This window comes from Danio rerio, chromosome 14 (assembly GCF_049306965.1).
Source record: "Danio rerio strain Tuebingen ecotype United States chromosome 14, GRCz12tu, whole genome shotgun sequence".
Taxonomy (NCBI): Eukaryota; Metazoa; Chordata; class Actinopteri; order Cypriniformes; family Danionidae; genus Danio; species Danio rerio.
The window spans coordinates 34,993,395-35,009,029 of record NC_133189.1 but is presented as its reverse complement, the minus strand read 5'-3'; the positions used below and the strand labels follow the sequence as shown (position 1 = coordinate 35,009,029).

The following is a 15,635-nucleotide window of genomic DNA, read 5'->3' as shown; positions in this document are numbered from 1 at the left end:
GGCTGTTTTGCCATGATTATGTCATACACCCTTGATTTCCGGTTTGGTTTTAGCCATTTGAATCTTTTTGGCTCAAGACCTCCGGTCTCATTCAGTTCCATTCATTTTTAGAGGTTAAAAACAGCTCGTTTTGCTGCTTGATGTTGCAACCTGATATTTTCTTATTATATTGTTCTGCTTTGTTTGTATAGTCACGCAAACACTTGGTTGTAGAGCAAGTAGTTTGACCGTTTTCTTATTATTTATTATTCCTTGTCATTTCTCCCATTGGCGACTGACTCTGAAGTTCTAAAACAATCTCGAAAACAAGCGCACTTCCGCATTAAATAAGGTGAACAGAAAACAGAGAAACAGCAAATTACCACCATTAAATATGTTTTGCACAGTATTAAACTGCACAGAGCAGCATTATAACAGAAGCCAAAAATGTATTTAGTAGTACAGCTCTGCTTTTTCACCCACGGCATCTTAACAGGAAGAACCAAAAGTAGTCTGCTGTGGCATAATAAAAGCTTTGCTGCTTTTGTGCTGCATCATGCATGTCTCTCATTGGCAAATTCTTCAAAGGTTTTGTTTTGCTTTGAGGCTTTCAGCTTTACTCTGCTTCATACTACCACAATAATAAATCTTGAATACTTCAGTCAATGCATCATCAAACTACGCCTTTGTTTATGGTAAAAACAAGCCTTCTAGTGGTGAAAATTGCATACTATAACTTTAATGGGGACCTATTATATTGCTTTTTTACAAAATGTAAAATAAATCTTTTATGTCCCTAGAGTGTGTACAGTATGTGTAAGTTTAAAAAACAAAACAAAAAAACAAAAAAAAAAACAGATAATGACGCTTTAACAGCAAATAAGATTGGGCTCCCAGACCTCTTTTCAAAAGGGGGCGAAGCTACAATCGCCTATGAGTCAGCATAGTGGCAGATTCAAAACAGGATTAAGGCGTAATCCCAATTCTACCCCTTAGCCTTTCCCCTTCCATTGACATTTTATTTTTATATTATTCTACTTTTGTCTGTATAGTCGTGCAAACACACTTGGTTGTAGAGCAAGTAGTTTGACTGTTTTCTGCAGTTTACTAGTCCTCGTCATTTCTCCCATTGACAACTGAATCAGAAGTTCTAAAACAATTGCGAAAACTTGTGCATTTCCACATTGAAGAATAAGGTCAATATTATGTTAAACTGACTTAAAACTGCTTGCACAACCTATAAAAAGAAGTTAGAACATGAATAACTTAGTTTAATAAGGTACAATGAACTAAAAACATGCTGTCATGACTATATGTTCATAACATTTTTTTGTGTACACTGTTCCTTTGTGCATCCTAAAACCCCACATTATAATGGCTCAAAGTCACTGACATTATCTTCGACACGTACGGTGCACAAAACTCTTATGGCATATGGCTGCTTCTCACTCAGAGCTGTCTATGCAGACCTCTGACGACATGTACATAGGGTGAATGTCAATCAAAGCGTTTCTACAAACTGTTTTTATAAGGTGTGATTATTAAAAAAACAGAATGAATACATTTTTACCATTAGAGGTTTCTATATTCACACACTGTTGGCACACAATTGTTTTTAAATCCCTTATAAAAGTGCTCAATAGGTCACCTATAAGATGCTAATTATAACAATAAAGTTATATATAACACATCTATAACAATAACGTAAGAGAACAACAGTACCAGGGAAATCCAACACAATCTTATGGCAATTCGTAACTTTTTAATTTAGTGGCTAATTCATAAAAATTCGTACAATCTAATTCATACATTTTAGTACGATTTGCGTATCCCCCCATGACAGTTGGGTTTAGGGGTGGGGTTAGGTGCCACGCCTCCTTTTAAAAATCTTACATTTTCTTACGACTGAACTCGTACGAATTCGTACGAATTAGCCACTAAACTGCCAAAACGTAAAATACTTACGTTTTCTCATGAGATCAGGCTGGGGAAATCACATTTAGGGTGTTTTCCTTGCTAATGAACAGTAATAACAAGATCAACCAATCAGAACCTGTGCTTCGAGCATTTAAAGCAACAAACAGCAAAACTGCAGCTTACAATAAAAGGATTGTTACTGTGGCTGCTATTGTAGTTAAGGTTCCTGGTGTGAACTAGCCTTTAATCTCCAAGTCATTTAAGTCTTAGCCATGTTAAACAAACTCTAATGATTTTCTGTTTCACTCAAGGATGTTATTGCATGTTCAAACCGCTGATTGAATTACTCAAGAGTGCTTTAAGAATGTTTTGGGTGGAAAGTATGGAAATTAACCAATTGACCTTTGTTTTGACCTTCGGGTTAAAGGAGCTTTGTGGGAAAGGCCTGCTGTGAAGAATCAAAGACATTTATGGTGGCATTTCAAATGTTCACTGACAACCAAAAACGCCAACGTAGAAATGAAAACCAAACAATAATAGAATAATAATTGTTAAAAAGTATTACTGAATTATTGCTAAATTCTAAATAACAGACTAAATATTAGATCAATAGTAGATAAACTAAATAATATTAGTCAGTGAATGTCTTTGGTCCTCCAAAGTGCAGCATTTTTTCATATATGGCTATGGATGTGGGTGTCCAGCTTCTGTCCTCAGATTAGACGTGTCCTATAGGGATAATCTGTCACACCGCAAGGAGCCTAATTGAAGCCTCATGTGTTTGAGGAGCAATTATGGTGTCCAAATGTCAAGAGCTAATTTGTGGCTTTATAATGTGGACACATGGGCCAAGGAGAGGGCCAGATCTGAGCCCCTCTGGGAGAAGTGTAATAGTTTGCTCAGCAGATGTGAGATGTGTAAAAATTCTGGGGGTTGGGAAGAGCCTTTAGAAGATGTGAAATCTACTGCTTGAGGTCTTGAAAGATGGATGTGGAGACCCTCAGATTGTCATTGTTTATTTACAAATCTGATCATTTTCACATTCAGAAATAAGCCTTATTTAAGAACTATCTGTTTATAAATGCATGACATGGAGTGCTTTGTAAGAGGTGTTTAGAAGAGTGTTAAAATGCATAACCACTAGTTGGATCTTGCTAGTTTTTCCTGATGTTGCCATAGTGATGCAAACAACAGAATAACAATTTAACTACAGTTGACAGTTTGAATGTCAAAAGTCAATATAAAAACATCACATCTTCATTGCCTGCTTGGAGTGCAGCAAGACATACAGCACAAAATGTGGCAATGTGATGTGCCAAAAAGGCTTGAAAGGATATTATTAACTCCTCTGCACCTACAACGTGTTATTCTGCACAGATAATAGTCCTCAGGAAACATTGAAGATAGTTGGTTCAGAGATATTCCTTGCTTTTATAGTTTAATTGTTACTTTTCAGCAATGTAAATTAAATATGTTTCCACGATATTGAAGAAACAGTTCATGAGTAGTTTAGAAAATAAATGCAGCATTGGTGAGCATAAGATAATTCTACGAAAAGTGTGTAAAAATCTTAGTTATGTGGCATAGTGGTTCAGTGGTTAGCACTGTGGCCTCACAGCAAGAAGGTCACTGATTGAAATCCAAGCTGCACCAGTTGGCATTTCTGTGTGGAGTTTGCATGTTCTTCCTGTGATCACATGGGTTTACTCTGGGTGCTTCGGTTTCCCAACACAGTCCAAATAAATGCATTATAGGTGAATTGGATTAAATAAATTGGCCATAATGTATGAGTGTGTGTGTGTAAATGCGAGAGTGTGCAATCCAGCTCTGGGAAACACTCTCGCATTTACACACACACACTCACACACAGAAGTAAAGGTACAAAATCTGTCAATGGGGTGGTACCTTTGCAAAACCTACACTTTTGTACCATACTGGTGGACATTAGTACCCTTAGGGTACATTTTTGTACTTTTAAGGTTGACATTTGTACCTTTAAGTTACTGTGAGGTACACATTTGTACTTTTCAGGTATTAATGTACCTTCAAAGGACCTCTTGGGAATAAAAATATACCTTTTGAAAAGGGTACCACCCTAATGACAGATTTTGCACCTTTATATCTTAGGGTGCAGCTGGAAGAGCATCGTCTGTGTAAAACATATGCCAGAATAGTTGGCAGTTCATTCTGCTGTGGCAACTCCTGATAAGTAAGGGACTAAGCTGAAGGAAAATTAATGAATGTTAGTTATTATCTTAATTAGTTAATCTCAACTTTTCTACAGGTACATATTTTTCAGTGGTAAAGCTTTGTTTTACAAACAGTGTAACAATACAGTTAGGTACTGGGTAATATTACTGTGCTTACAATGTGGTTAGGGATAGAATGAGGGTTTGGTTTAGGGTTAGTTGCATGTTTTTATGCATAATATATGGTAAGGCAAGTACATCGAACATGCACTGTAACATGGACACTTTAAAATAGGTGTTAAGTTTTCAGCAGGTTGTTCAGCGTTGGCAAGACATTCTAAGCAAAAACAGTTTTTTAGACACCTGACAAATTTGAAGCTTTTTGTGTTTGTTCATACAGCCAATTTTATAGAATTATATCAATTTGTGTATATAGATTTCAATATATTAAAGGCTGATTTCTCAAAATGATCTTTTTTTTTTTTTTTTTACAAATCTCTGTAAAACATAACTAATACTTACACTACTGGTCAAAAATTTGGGGTCAGATTTTTTCCATGTTTCTTTTTTTTTTTTTTAAGAAAATTATTCTGTTAATCAAGGCGCCATTTATTAAATGTATTTTTTTTAAATTGTTAAATATTTATTACAATTTTTAAAAACTACTTGTTGTATGTAGTTTCAAATGAAATTATTACTCCAGTCATTATTGCTTTTGTTACTATTACCATTATTATTATTATTAATAATAATAATAATAAAAAATAATAATAACTATAATAATTTATATTCAAGTGATTTCTTAAGGAACATTTGACTCTGAAGACTGGAGTATTGGAACTGATAATTCATCATTAAAATTGCTGGAATAAATTATTAAATTTAATGATAAACTACTTTTGAACAGTTATTTTATAACATTTCACAATTTTACTGTGATTTTGATTAAATAAATGCAGCCTTGGTTTAGCTTTTTAAAGGCATTTAAAAATCCTACTGACCCCAAACTTTTGTCGGCAGTGTGCATAAACAAACATCAGTTTTATTTATATTTATTTTATTTTTATTTTTTTAACAGCGGGATATGACTACACAATTCACTTGATTATATAAAACGTTTTTTGTGTTATAAAATCTGTCTGTTTGTGGTATTTTCTAAACTATGGAGTGAAATAAACTGACACTAATGTGTCAAAAATTAAAACAACAATTATCTTTCTGTGATAAATGTATGCAAATTAGCATATATTTGATAAAACAATAGCTCATTTGCATATACAAACATGACATCTTAGGAAACAAAATAATGATTGTAATCAATTAACTGATGTATGATGGTAAAGTTAATTTTTTTGCTTGATTTAAAAAAGTCATCAGCCCAAAAGTGCTCCAAATAAACAGTTGCTGAAGATAAAGTCAGACGCCACCCTTATGCAAACACAAATCTGCCCTGAGACTACAACTTAAAACAGCAGCTGAAACTTTGCTGCTTCCCCCAGTCTGTAAAGATATGAATTATGCACTATTGTAATCCACACGGACTACAAAGCTGCCGAAGCTGTATTACCACGGGGTTGCGTGAACTCCATATTCACAGCTGACAAACACAGGGCCTTGAAGATCAGAGAGCCGGGACATGCTGACATGTGCTGAGGGAACACCTGCAATGTCTGACGGGACACTCACTTACACACCTGTCTGTGGACCCGTGCCTCTCTCTCTCTCTCTCTCTCTCTCTCTCTCACTCTCTCTCTCTTTCCATCTTCTCTCTCTTTCTCACACACACACACACACACACACACTCTCACACACAGGTCTATCTGATAGGGTTTCTTTGAGAGCTCTTTGAGGCCACGTCTGAGGTGATGAAAATAAGGGTGCATCCATTAAGTGCATGAGGCAGGGCTGAGAAGGGCATGGATGAAGGATTTAAGTGTTGCCTGTAAAGTGCCTCAGACCACCTGCTGGAAAGACGGACAAAGGCATCTATTTCAGGCCAGACAGACGCAAAAATATTGGTTCTTGAAGTGCCAGAGAGTATTTTGTGACACGAACTGGTGAACCTTATAGCTACGGTACACTAAAAACCAAAAAAAAGAGTACCTTTTGACTCAACTTTAAAGATCATGACGAGAGAAACACGTTATCTCTACCTAAATACATCAAGTGCAGTTAACTTTAGTGCAATTAGTTATTTACGAGTGTTAGGTTACCTGGATATTTCTTTAAACTAGAAAAGCTATTTATCTTGCACTTTTGAATCCAAATGTAGTTGTGGCTTTTTATCTCTCAGTTTCTATTTTTCTTGCAGTTCTGTGAAGAAGTCAAACTTCTGACATTAAAAACTTGCAGATGCATCAGTGTTAAAAATGCTGGGCTTCACACTATTCCTTCATGTTGTCTCAACACAAATCATTTAAGTTAATATAAAGGTGCAGTTGTTGTTGTTTTTTTGTTGTGCTGGTTGAAAGTCTCTTCACATTCCAATAATAATTATTAAAGTAAATGATCTAAATGTATTTATGTATTTTTATATTCTGGGTAAGGCATAAGACAAAAAAAAAAGTTTGTCTGGCTGACAATTCTCATTTATTTCATTTAGACATTGATGTGACTATTTTCAATTTCATAAGGGACCTTTTTTACAGGATCGATAATGTAGATTTGTATTTAGTTTTACAGCAAAACATGAGTAAACAGCTCTTCCACCTAACCTGCTTTACTGAGGTGGAGTTGCTTTTATATTCACATTGGTTCATTTTTAAAGAATGACAACCTGACGCACTCCATTTATTGTTTGCCAAGCTACTCTGAATGTTAGTCTGAAATAGCATGTAAGTATGGCCTGGTTTATACTTCTGCATTGAGTGATTGGCGTGACCCCTGACGCATATAATCCGCATAGCCGTACATAGATTTTATATGCTGTTTGTGTTGCTCTGCAATACCACTTTAGAAACACTAGCTGGCAGTAGGTGTTTATGTTCCTCTGTGTAGAGTTTCTTTGCTGGTGTTTTGTTTTTCTTGAACACTACCCTAATGTACAAGTGCATTCGGTGGACGTGCAACAACTTTAATTATAAGGTAAAAACACAAAACAACAGTTTCCAGTTAGAGCTCTTTCACGGGATTCGACACTTGTAAACACTCGCTCCATCGGGCTCGCACGGCTCTCATCTCTACCTACACTCGTCATCGCTATCAAGCCGACTAATCATAGAGCTTGCAATATGAGTCGTTGTGATGTGTAGTTACATTCTGTGAGAGGTGCGCGTCAGCATCGGCCACGGCGAGAGCTATATGATAACATGTAGGCTGCGCTGGATTGTATAAATCAGCCTCTAGTAATAAGTGTAATTCCTGCACATTGCCGGCCAACCACTAAATATACAGTAGTTGCTTTAGGACAAAGCGATTGAGGGTGTGAGACCAGCGATCCTTGCATGCGTAAAATATTGCACATTATGACTAGTTTAGCTTGCTACACAACTGAAAATCTGCTAGATACAATACAGTTTTTTGTTCAGAATTGTAATATAAAGTACTGTAAAGCTTTCTAACTGGCGAATGACATGATCTAGCGGGTTTCTGTCATCTTTAATGTGCGCCTTTTTAATTTCAGAAGGCGAGGCTTTGAACAGCAGGGGAGGAACTGTGTTTCAAAGATAATATGCTAATGAATAGCATTTAGTTTTTACAAATTTAAGTGGATTCAACATAAAACATTTATGTTGTTCCAAAAACAACTTAAGAGTGGTGTTGTTTCAATTCATTTTAAATAAATAGTTTGATCAAGCAGCAAAAATAATATTTTGAGTGAAGAATTAAACTCAACGTTTCGAGTTTTGAAGTACCTCAAAATTCTAAACAACCTTAGAAACTCACAATTACAAAAAGTAAAAAGACAGAATTCAAGTTTAGGGTTTATATTTGTGAGTTTAACCCTATTTTAATTGTTTTCCTCAGCATTACAAGCAATTCTGAAGTGTGAGGAAAAAAGTCATCACTGTGAAATATGACAACATGTATAATAACACAGCAAAATGCTAACATGAAACTGGTACCGTTTATTGGTTACACCATGAAAATATTTTACAAATTGAATCAAACTACTGTATGTATGATTATAGAAATCAGAGCCCTCGTGATTTAATTATTCAATTGTTTATCATTCAGCTCTGCGTGAAGAAATAAGCTCATCCATTCACACTCATCCTCCACCCTTGTATATCTGTTGTTAACAATATGGTTTTAAGATGGGGAAAATCCCACACTGAAACTCCAGTTAAATGTTACCGGTACACTCCTCTCCTAAGACAGACCTTGGCTCACCTTCACAGAGAGACTGAGATCACAGACTGGATCTTCATGCTTCAACATAAAATGTCCTCTCATCCGTTTCGAAACTGTGTATAGATGTGCCTCTTTAGTCATTGTTGTTTAAATGTCTCATTGAGCCGTTAAACAACATTCAGGAAGATTTACCCTGTGGTGTTTAAATCTCATATCATCTTCCCCAGTGCGTCTTGCTTGGTTTCATGTGAAAATGCTGGTACTATCCGTCAAAGAAAACACAAAACCTGGTGTGGTTATTATGTGTGAGGAATTGAAATAATATTTGGAAAGTGTGTTTCTGTTTCTTTGGATCTCACTATATTGTTAATGACTGCACTTGTTCTCTTTAGAGCTTTGCCTGATGTGCATCATTACTAAGCATCAGCAGAGATTACTCTAACTTTGGGTTTGACCCAAAAGAAAAGGTCAGTTTTTATTTCACTCAGATTCAGTCATTGTGTTGCTGTTACCTGAGAAGGTCTCCTAAAAGAACATTAAAGCTGATGAGGTCTCAGCTTAAAAGGACAGTTCAGCCAAAAATGAAAAGCATCATCATTTGCTCAATGTGACTTTTTTCACTTTATTCACTAGAAATCAAGGTTCTTCACTGTCATCTGTGATGATTAACTTTTTTTAGAAGGTTATTTTGTAGTTGAAAAAGATTATTTAGATTATTAAAATATGTATAATTAACCTAAAGTGGTTGTCCTCTTAAGTGTTTTGAAAACTTTATTGAATATAAAGGATATTTAACATTTTTATTCAGAAATCAGATTGTTTTTGTGACATTTCAGTAACTAAACGCTTCCTTCTTTTTCTCTCCTTTTATTTTTAGGTTATTAATATTTGTATTTGTTTTGATGCTCAACAAATCAGCCAATATGGAACACCGGAATTTTCCATATTGGCTAGAAATCTGTTTTTACCCGCTTAAGAATATTTACCATTTTTGAAAAACAAAACAAACAAGGCTTTTATAAGATAATACTTGATTTAATGGCCTGTAAAATGTACTGTGCAGCATGCCATTTTGAGAATTTGAGCTTGAAACAAATCTAAAAATCACAGAGTCTCATGGCATTCTTCATACATTTGCAAAAGGAAATCACAATCTTGCCCTCCTTGATATTATAGCAGTGATAGCAAGCAACCGTCATATAAAAAGAACAGCTTTGCCTCTATTTCAAAGCACCTTCTAGCGTTTGGTCTAATAAAAAAAACAACAATCTACTTTTAGATGTAAAAATATATATTTGTATTTTCAAATAAATAAATACATACAATAAATATGCGTATCAAGAACTGTATAAATAACATCCTGTGAGATGGCATCTCTTGTTCTCCAGTGTCCCAGTTCTGTCATCTCTGAGCATCACGTAAGGATTGTTCCTTCAAGTCCTTCTTAACCCATATTGAATATTTCCAGAGCGAAGCAGCACTTTGTTTAAAACCTCCAAAAGTCTCAGCTTTTTTTGTTTCATGCTACTAGTCAGTTTGAACCAGCAACAAAGACACCATCTCTTCTCCATCAGTACTGGCCAGTGCATTTCCAGAGCAGTTTGGATGCGGTGACCAAACATTTTCATATCACCTCCTTATGAAGCGAAGAAACTGCGCACATTTCTCATCCCTGAAAAGTCTCAACTGTGTCCGAGCACCTCTTTATAAAGTTCTGGAACTTTTTCAGGGTCCACAGGTCTTGGAAGAAAGTGAGTGAACTTTTGATGTCTCCTAGATTTTGTCCCATCCCGCGGCGTCCCATCCTTGTTGAGAGCCACAAAATATCTCGCTCCTCTTTCTCCATGCTTGTAGAGATTAGAAGAGTATGTGTTGTACCAGTTCTCCTCAAACTGCTCACGGAAAACACATTCTGCTGTGAGTTTCTCCTGAGAAAGCAAAAACAAAACATGCTGGTCAGTTTTCTTAAAATCAAACATGGAAATGATAAGACAGACATGCCATCTACTGGGCTTGGGTTAGAATAACAGTGTTGTAGGGTTATTCTTGAAAAGACAAGTCTGCTTACTGAGCCATAAAGTTCTCCCTTGTCGTTCATCCCAAGGTAGAGCCCACTGTCCACTCCACGGATGCTTATTAACCCAACTGCAAGGCTTATGAATTCCAAAATACCTGGAGAAGAATAAATCAATTGTTCAGGAAAGGTTCTTTGAAGTCTAAAGCCTCGTTCACATATTCTGAGTGAACTGAACTACATTTCCATGTCTATACATAATAACACACATCATTTAAAATAAATCTTCAATGGTGGGTTGAACATTAGATTAGGAAAATGACATTTTCGTTGCTTTTTACGCACATGTTTTTAAGTTGGTTATTTATTTAGCTGTTTTTAAAAAGTTTCTCATCTTAAAGGTTCCTCCTTTGAAGGTGAAGAATTATAAGGAGGCCAAGTTGTTGATTTGAAAGTTCTTTAGAAAGTTTAAGCTGATCCATGTGAACTATAAAAACGTTTTTTAATTTTTTTATTTAAATGTACAGCCACAATGCTACATGATAGTTCAATTTCTGCTTCGATGCTGACCATAAAAAAGGGTAAAATTACCGAAGCGACTGTGGTCCTTTCTGGTGCCCTGCACACTGCCATCCGGGAGTATTTCAAGGTGAAATCCAGTCCTGCAGTACAACTGTCTTCTCCGCAGGATCCCTTTCAAGTGCGTGAGATCTGCGGAGGTGCTCCGTGACAGTCTCTCTGCTGGAAATAAATGATCATTCAACAGTCCGAGGTTTTCTCCTAGAGGTGGCAGGAAGAACTGTGAACCGACCTGTCCGAAACCTTCCAGGCTCTGCAAAAACGTCCCGATCTCTCCCATAGCTGCCATCTCAAACCTTCCAGTTCTGCCGGGGAAAATTGATCTAGGTGATTATGCTGAAGCAATCGTCCCAAGCTATACGTTACGACGAATAATATCCATGCGAGTGCGTCACTTGTAGTGGATCCATGCTGAGCGCATATGAAAGATCACTTGACATGATCCAGTGGGAAGAAACTTAGTCACGGTCAGTAACTGACTTCAGATTAGTCCTTTAATGTCTGCTCTGACGTCTCGTCACCATGGTGGTCGCTGGTGCTTTGTGACATGAGTAAGTGTGGAGCAGGTATGAGGCAGCAGGTAGGCTATGTGTTGTTGTGGGAAGTGCTTTGCGCAGTGAGTGGCTGCTGTGCGCGCGGGGCAGGTGCAGAGCTCGGGCTGCTGTGGGCGGGACATCGCTTTGGTCCAGCCTTGAGTTTTTGCGCACAATCACAGTTGTTTGTGTTTGTCTTTAATGACTGTGTTTGTGCGGGTCAGGTTTTGCATGCAATGTGGGCTTCAAATGTTGGCTATCCATCAAACAAGTAGTCTGATGCCACTATATTGTAAAGTGTTGGTGTCTTTGTTGCTGTGCGCCTGTGTGTGTTTAGCCTCTCTACAAATGTAAAGTTTAAGGCCCACCTAACCTACATTTATTCCACATCTTATATCAAAAATCATTCTAGGCATACTAATTTCCTGCTTAAGAACATTCCTGATTGTTACTCAAACATTCGTGATGCTTTATATATTTGTGGAAACCATGATGTATAATTACCAATAAAAAGAGCCATTTTAATAATACGTTTATTCATGAAAAACTCAAGACATTTAAAACATTGCAGTAATTTTAAAATTTTTATTGAACTTTGTCATGACGGGTTGACAAATGTGGTTTGAATGTAGAAAATATTCAAAAAAACTCCAAGACTAATGCTAATAATGATACGAAGAATTATTCATGACTAAGCATTGATACTAATAAATAATAAGACTAATAAGAGCAACAATCAGAGTATTAATATGATTTTGAAAGGATAATGAGACTCAATATTGTAGTAATGATTCCTATTTTTTAACAACATGAATAAAATGCATATTAAAATATTTTCACGTAGTAAAACTAAAGATTGATATATTTTTTTCTATCCATATGTGTGTACTGAATTTGTGACATTGAGAGAGTAGCAGTGGCAATGTGCTTTTGAAAAGGTAAATAGTTTTTGACATACATTTTTGAAGTTTATGGATTTTTTAAGTGGTACATACAGTTTAATATAGGTTAATCATACTGAAAACCGTAGCTTATTAAACTTGAAAAAAGTAGGCTGCCGTCCAATTTTCAATAGAATCTATGTAAGGCCAGTTTTTAAAAACGTAAAATTAATGTTATTTGAGATCTGAACGGATTAACTATGACCTGAATCGAAAGGACAAATGACTGCAAATACAGCTGCTTCTGCATTCATGTGTTTCAGCGAGGTCACATACAGTATCTCGCGAGGAGTGCGCGCGGTCTGTCAGCCGTCACACAGTCATGATGGCCGCCGTCCGTCGCTTTCTGGGTCTTCGGAGCAAGTTCACCAGCTCTGTAAACGGGTTAAACATTTACTTCAACAGCAGAAATTCACCGAGGGAAAGAGCAGCTCTGAGACGCGTAGGGACAGGGCTGTGTATCGCTCTCGGCGGGTTCGCCTTTGTTTACTACCAGCACAGTTCGAGTCCGGATCGGAGACGCGCAGCGAGTCTGCGCGCATTGATTTCACCGCTCCCAGCAGTGGCTGCAAAAGAGAAGGTATCTACATTTTAGTACATTTTGCGGTGTTGTAGTGTTCACTTTAATATTGCTTCATCATCCAGGTTTTTTATTGTGGTTAAAGTCTGAAAATCGTGTCGTTGTTTTGTCATCAAAACAGTCGCTCTCCACCACAGAGGTGCTGAATTCACTGTTTCAGTTCATTTGTCAGGCGATGATGTGTTATGATTCTGTTTAAATTATAATTTCAACCAGTATTATTAACACCATTGTACGTTTTGTGCATGTGATGTTTAGTATTGACTTGGGCTCCAGAAGGGTCATTTTACTAGGCATGCAAATTCAGTCATCAATCCTGAGCTGTCCAGATCTCTACTGGCATTTGTATGTCAACCAGATTTCCATTAGTTTCTGAAACCACAATAGTTCGTCAACTCACAGTGAAGAGTGCTATTTATTACTATTACTGTAATCATTTTATATACTGGAGAAAATAAAAACAATTTTCATTCATGCAAATACACGAATGTGATGCAAATGCATGACACAAATGATGATTATTACTGTCATTAATTTCTTTAAAAATGGATTAGGTAGTGTATTACTTGATGTAGTTTATTTAAAAAAAGGGTTAATGGTCTTTTTATATTAAGTGTCTTTAACTGCTATGTACTTGTATCAAATGTACTTATGTATCAAAAAAGATTAATTTGTACAATAAAGTTATTGCTTCTGAGTTTAGTATGGTTAAGGTTAGGGACAGGGTTAGTGGTAGAGATAGAATTGGTTGCAAAATCAACGAATGTTTAGCCATAATTACATGTAGGATTTTTAAGGATAGAACTACAATGTAAACACACACAGTCTGTAAAAACTGCTGATTTCACAATTGCTTCATGTTGTACCAACACAAACTGATTTAGTTAACTTAATATTTTTACAAATTTAAGTGGATGGAACATAAAACAATTAAGTTGTCTTATTTTAAATAAGAAGTTTATGCAAGCATAATTTTTTAAGTGTGCACAATAAGCATTGTGTCAATTATTAATTAAATATTAGAATTAAAGATACCTAATGTAAAACAAGTCATGTCTAACTGGGCGAAATAACCCTTGAAGCCTTTACAAGAAATACTCCTGGTTTTGTCTGTTGTTGAAAGACATATTTTTCAGATTGTTATCAGATTGATCATTAAACCAAACAGGAGCGTGCGACTCTGTTCCCTTTTGTTTTTCTACTCTTATCTGCATTCGTCGGACATAACCTTGACTTGTAGATTGAGACGCAGGAATTCAGGGTTGAGGTAACTGGACACGGCAGCTTGGCAGTCGGGTGAACGTTTGATGGGGGTAATAAGTAGCAGGGAACACATTCCCAGGGTGTTTGCACAGTGCCCAGTGGGCCTGGCTGTCGGCCAGTGTAGAGCGAGAAGAACACAGTCCTCGTAAGATTAGCCCTGGATATTTCTGCTTATGTGCATGTTTTTGCACAAAAAGCCTTCAACTGAAAGATGGAAAGAATGAGAAGATGCTTCACTCTTTCTTTAATGACACAAAAGTGAGTTTTGGATTTGTTTGTTCATAGGCCAGTGCATCTGGTGAAGATGAGGTGTCGTTGTCTGCACACGAGCACAGGTTCAGGCTCTTCAGCTCAGTGGAGTTTGATGGACAGCTCTACATGACTCCCCTTGACTTCATTGAGTCCGTCACTATGAGCGAACCGAAGAGTGAGTCACACAAACAGTTCATCTTCCTCTTTTACAGAATATGTGACTATTTACCACAAAACCAGGAATAAGTGTCAATTTTTTGAAAGCTGAATAAACGTGTGTACACTAAAACTATGCTAAAAAGAAAATATTTTTCTGAGATACAACTATATGAATATCTGGAATCTAAGGGTTTTAAAAAAATCTAAATACTGAGAAAGTTGTTTTTAAATTATTCAAATAAAGTGCTTGGCAATGCACATTACTAATTAGAGTTTTGATTTATCTTATCATTTTACCTAATATTCTAATGATGTTTGGAATAAAATAAAAATATGTCATTTTGAGCCACAATATTTTTCTGGCTATTGGCAAATATATAGCAGTGCAACTTGTTTTGTGTTCCAGGGTCACATGTACTGGCGATACTGGGCTAAAAAGTTATGCTAAAAATGTTTCATACCAGTCATAATCATTACATCATGAAATTATCAAATCTAACAAAGTCAAATCTCTAAAATCAAACAAAAAGTGCTCAATTATGTGTCTGTGCTCTTTGGTTAAGGGATTCATCCAAACAAACAACAAAAATCAGTCCAAGGCACTTGAAAATGTGGAAAAAATATTAAACAGCCTTTACTGACATGGCTATTCCTTAAAACTGCGCCTATGCATTTTGGCAAACAACTGCCTTCATCAGGTTAACACTGTTACTGGACTGGACTGATTTTGTTGTAAAGTCAAATCTCTATTACTTTAAATTTTAAAGGTAGACTTTTTGCTTCTTTGTGAAATTTGTAAAAACCAGTAAGTTGTTAAAGATGACAAAATTACCAATTGAACATATCACAAATCTAACCTGCAATATTTGCGATTTTAAATATTTATAAAACTTAATTGAGTAAACTTAAAATTAATTTGAATGACTTATTCCTTAA

The 15,635-nt window shown here is 36.1% G+C and overlaps 2 protein-coding genes across 5 annotated transcripts in view; one reads left to right on the top strand and one right to left on the bottom strand.

Annotated features, from left to right (window-relative positions):
- Positions 1-10,060: 10,060 nt before the first annotated feature.
- Positions 10,061-11,260, bottom strand: fgf20b (fibroblast growth factor 20b). Its single transcript, NM_001039172.1, has 3 exons — positions 10,984-11,260; positions 10,447-10,550; positions 10,061-10,306 (listed from the first exon to the last, which is right to left on the bottom strand). Exons 1-3 carry the CDS (start codon positions 11,258-11,260, stop codon positions 10,061-10,063), a joined length of 627 nt encoding a protein of 208 aa, NP_001034261.1.
- Positions 11,261-12,742: 1,482 nt separating this feature from the next.
- The window catches only part of micu3b (mitochondrial calcium uptake family, member 3b), a 36,690-nt gene continuing 33,797 nt past the window's right edge, over positions 12,743-15,635 (top strand). For all 4 annotated transcript variants that reach the window (XM_005157251.6, XM_003199906.7, XM_073921999.1 and 1 more), the window contains exons 1-2: positions 12,743-13,025; positions 14,574-14,715. In XM_005157251.6, the coding sequence (XP_005157308.2) occupies positions 12,768-13,025; positions 14,574-14,715 (400 nt within the window). In that variant the 5' untranslated portion in view covers positions 12,743-12,767. The remainder of the gene's footprint in view (positions 13,026-14,573; positions 14,716-15,635) is intronic.

Excerpts from the sequence above, each read along its gene's own strand:
- fgf20b (NM_001039172.1), bottom strand. The coding sequence starts at position 11,260 with ATGGCAGCTATGGGAGAGATCGGGACGTTTTTGCAGAGCCTGGAAGGT. Across the intron at positions 10,551-10,983 it reads AAAGGACCACAGTCGCTTCG|GTATTTTGGAATTCATAAGC; the intron begins GTAATTTTACCC and ends ATTCTTCTCCAG. Across the intron at positions 10,307-10,446 it reads AGGGAGAACTTTATGGCTCA|GAGAAACTCACAGCAGAATG; the intron begins GTAAGCAGACTT and ends TTGCTTTCTCAG.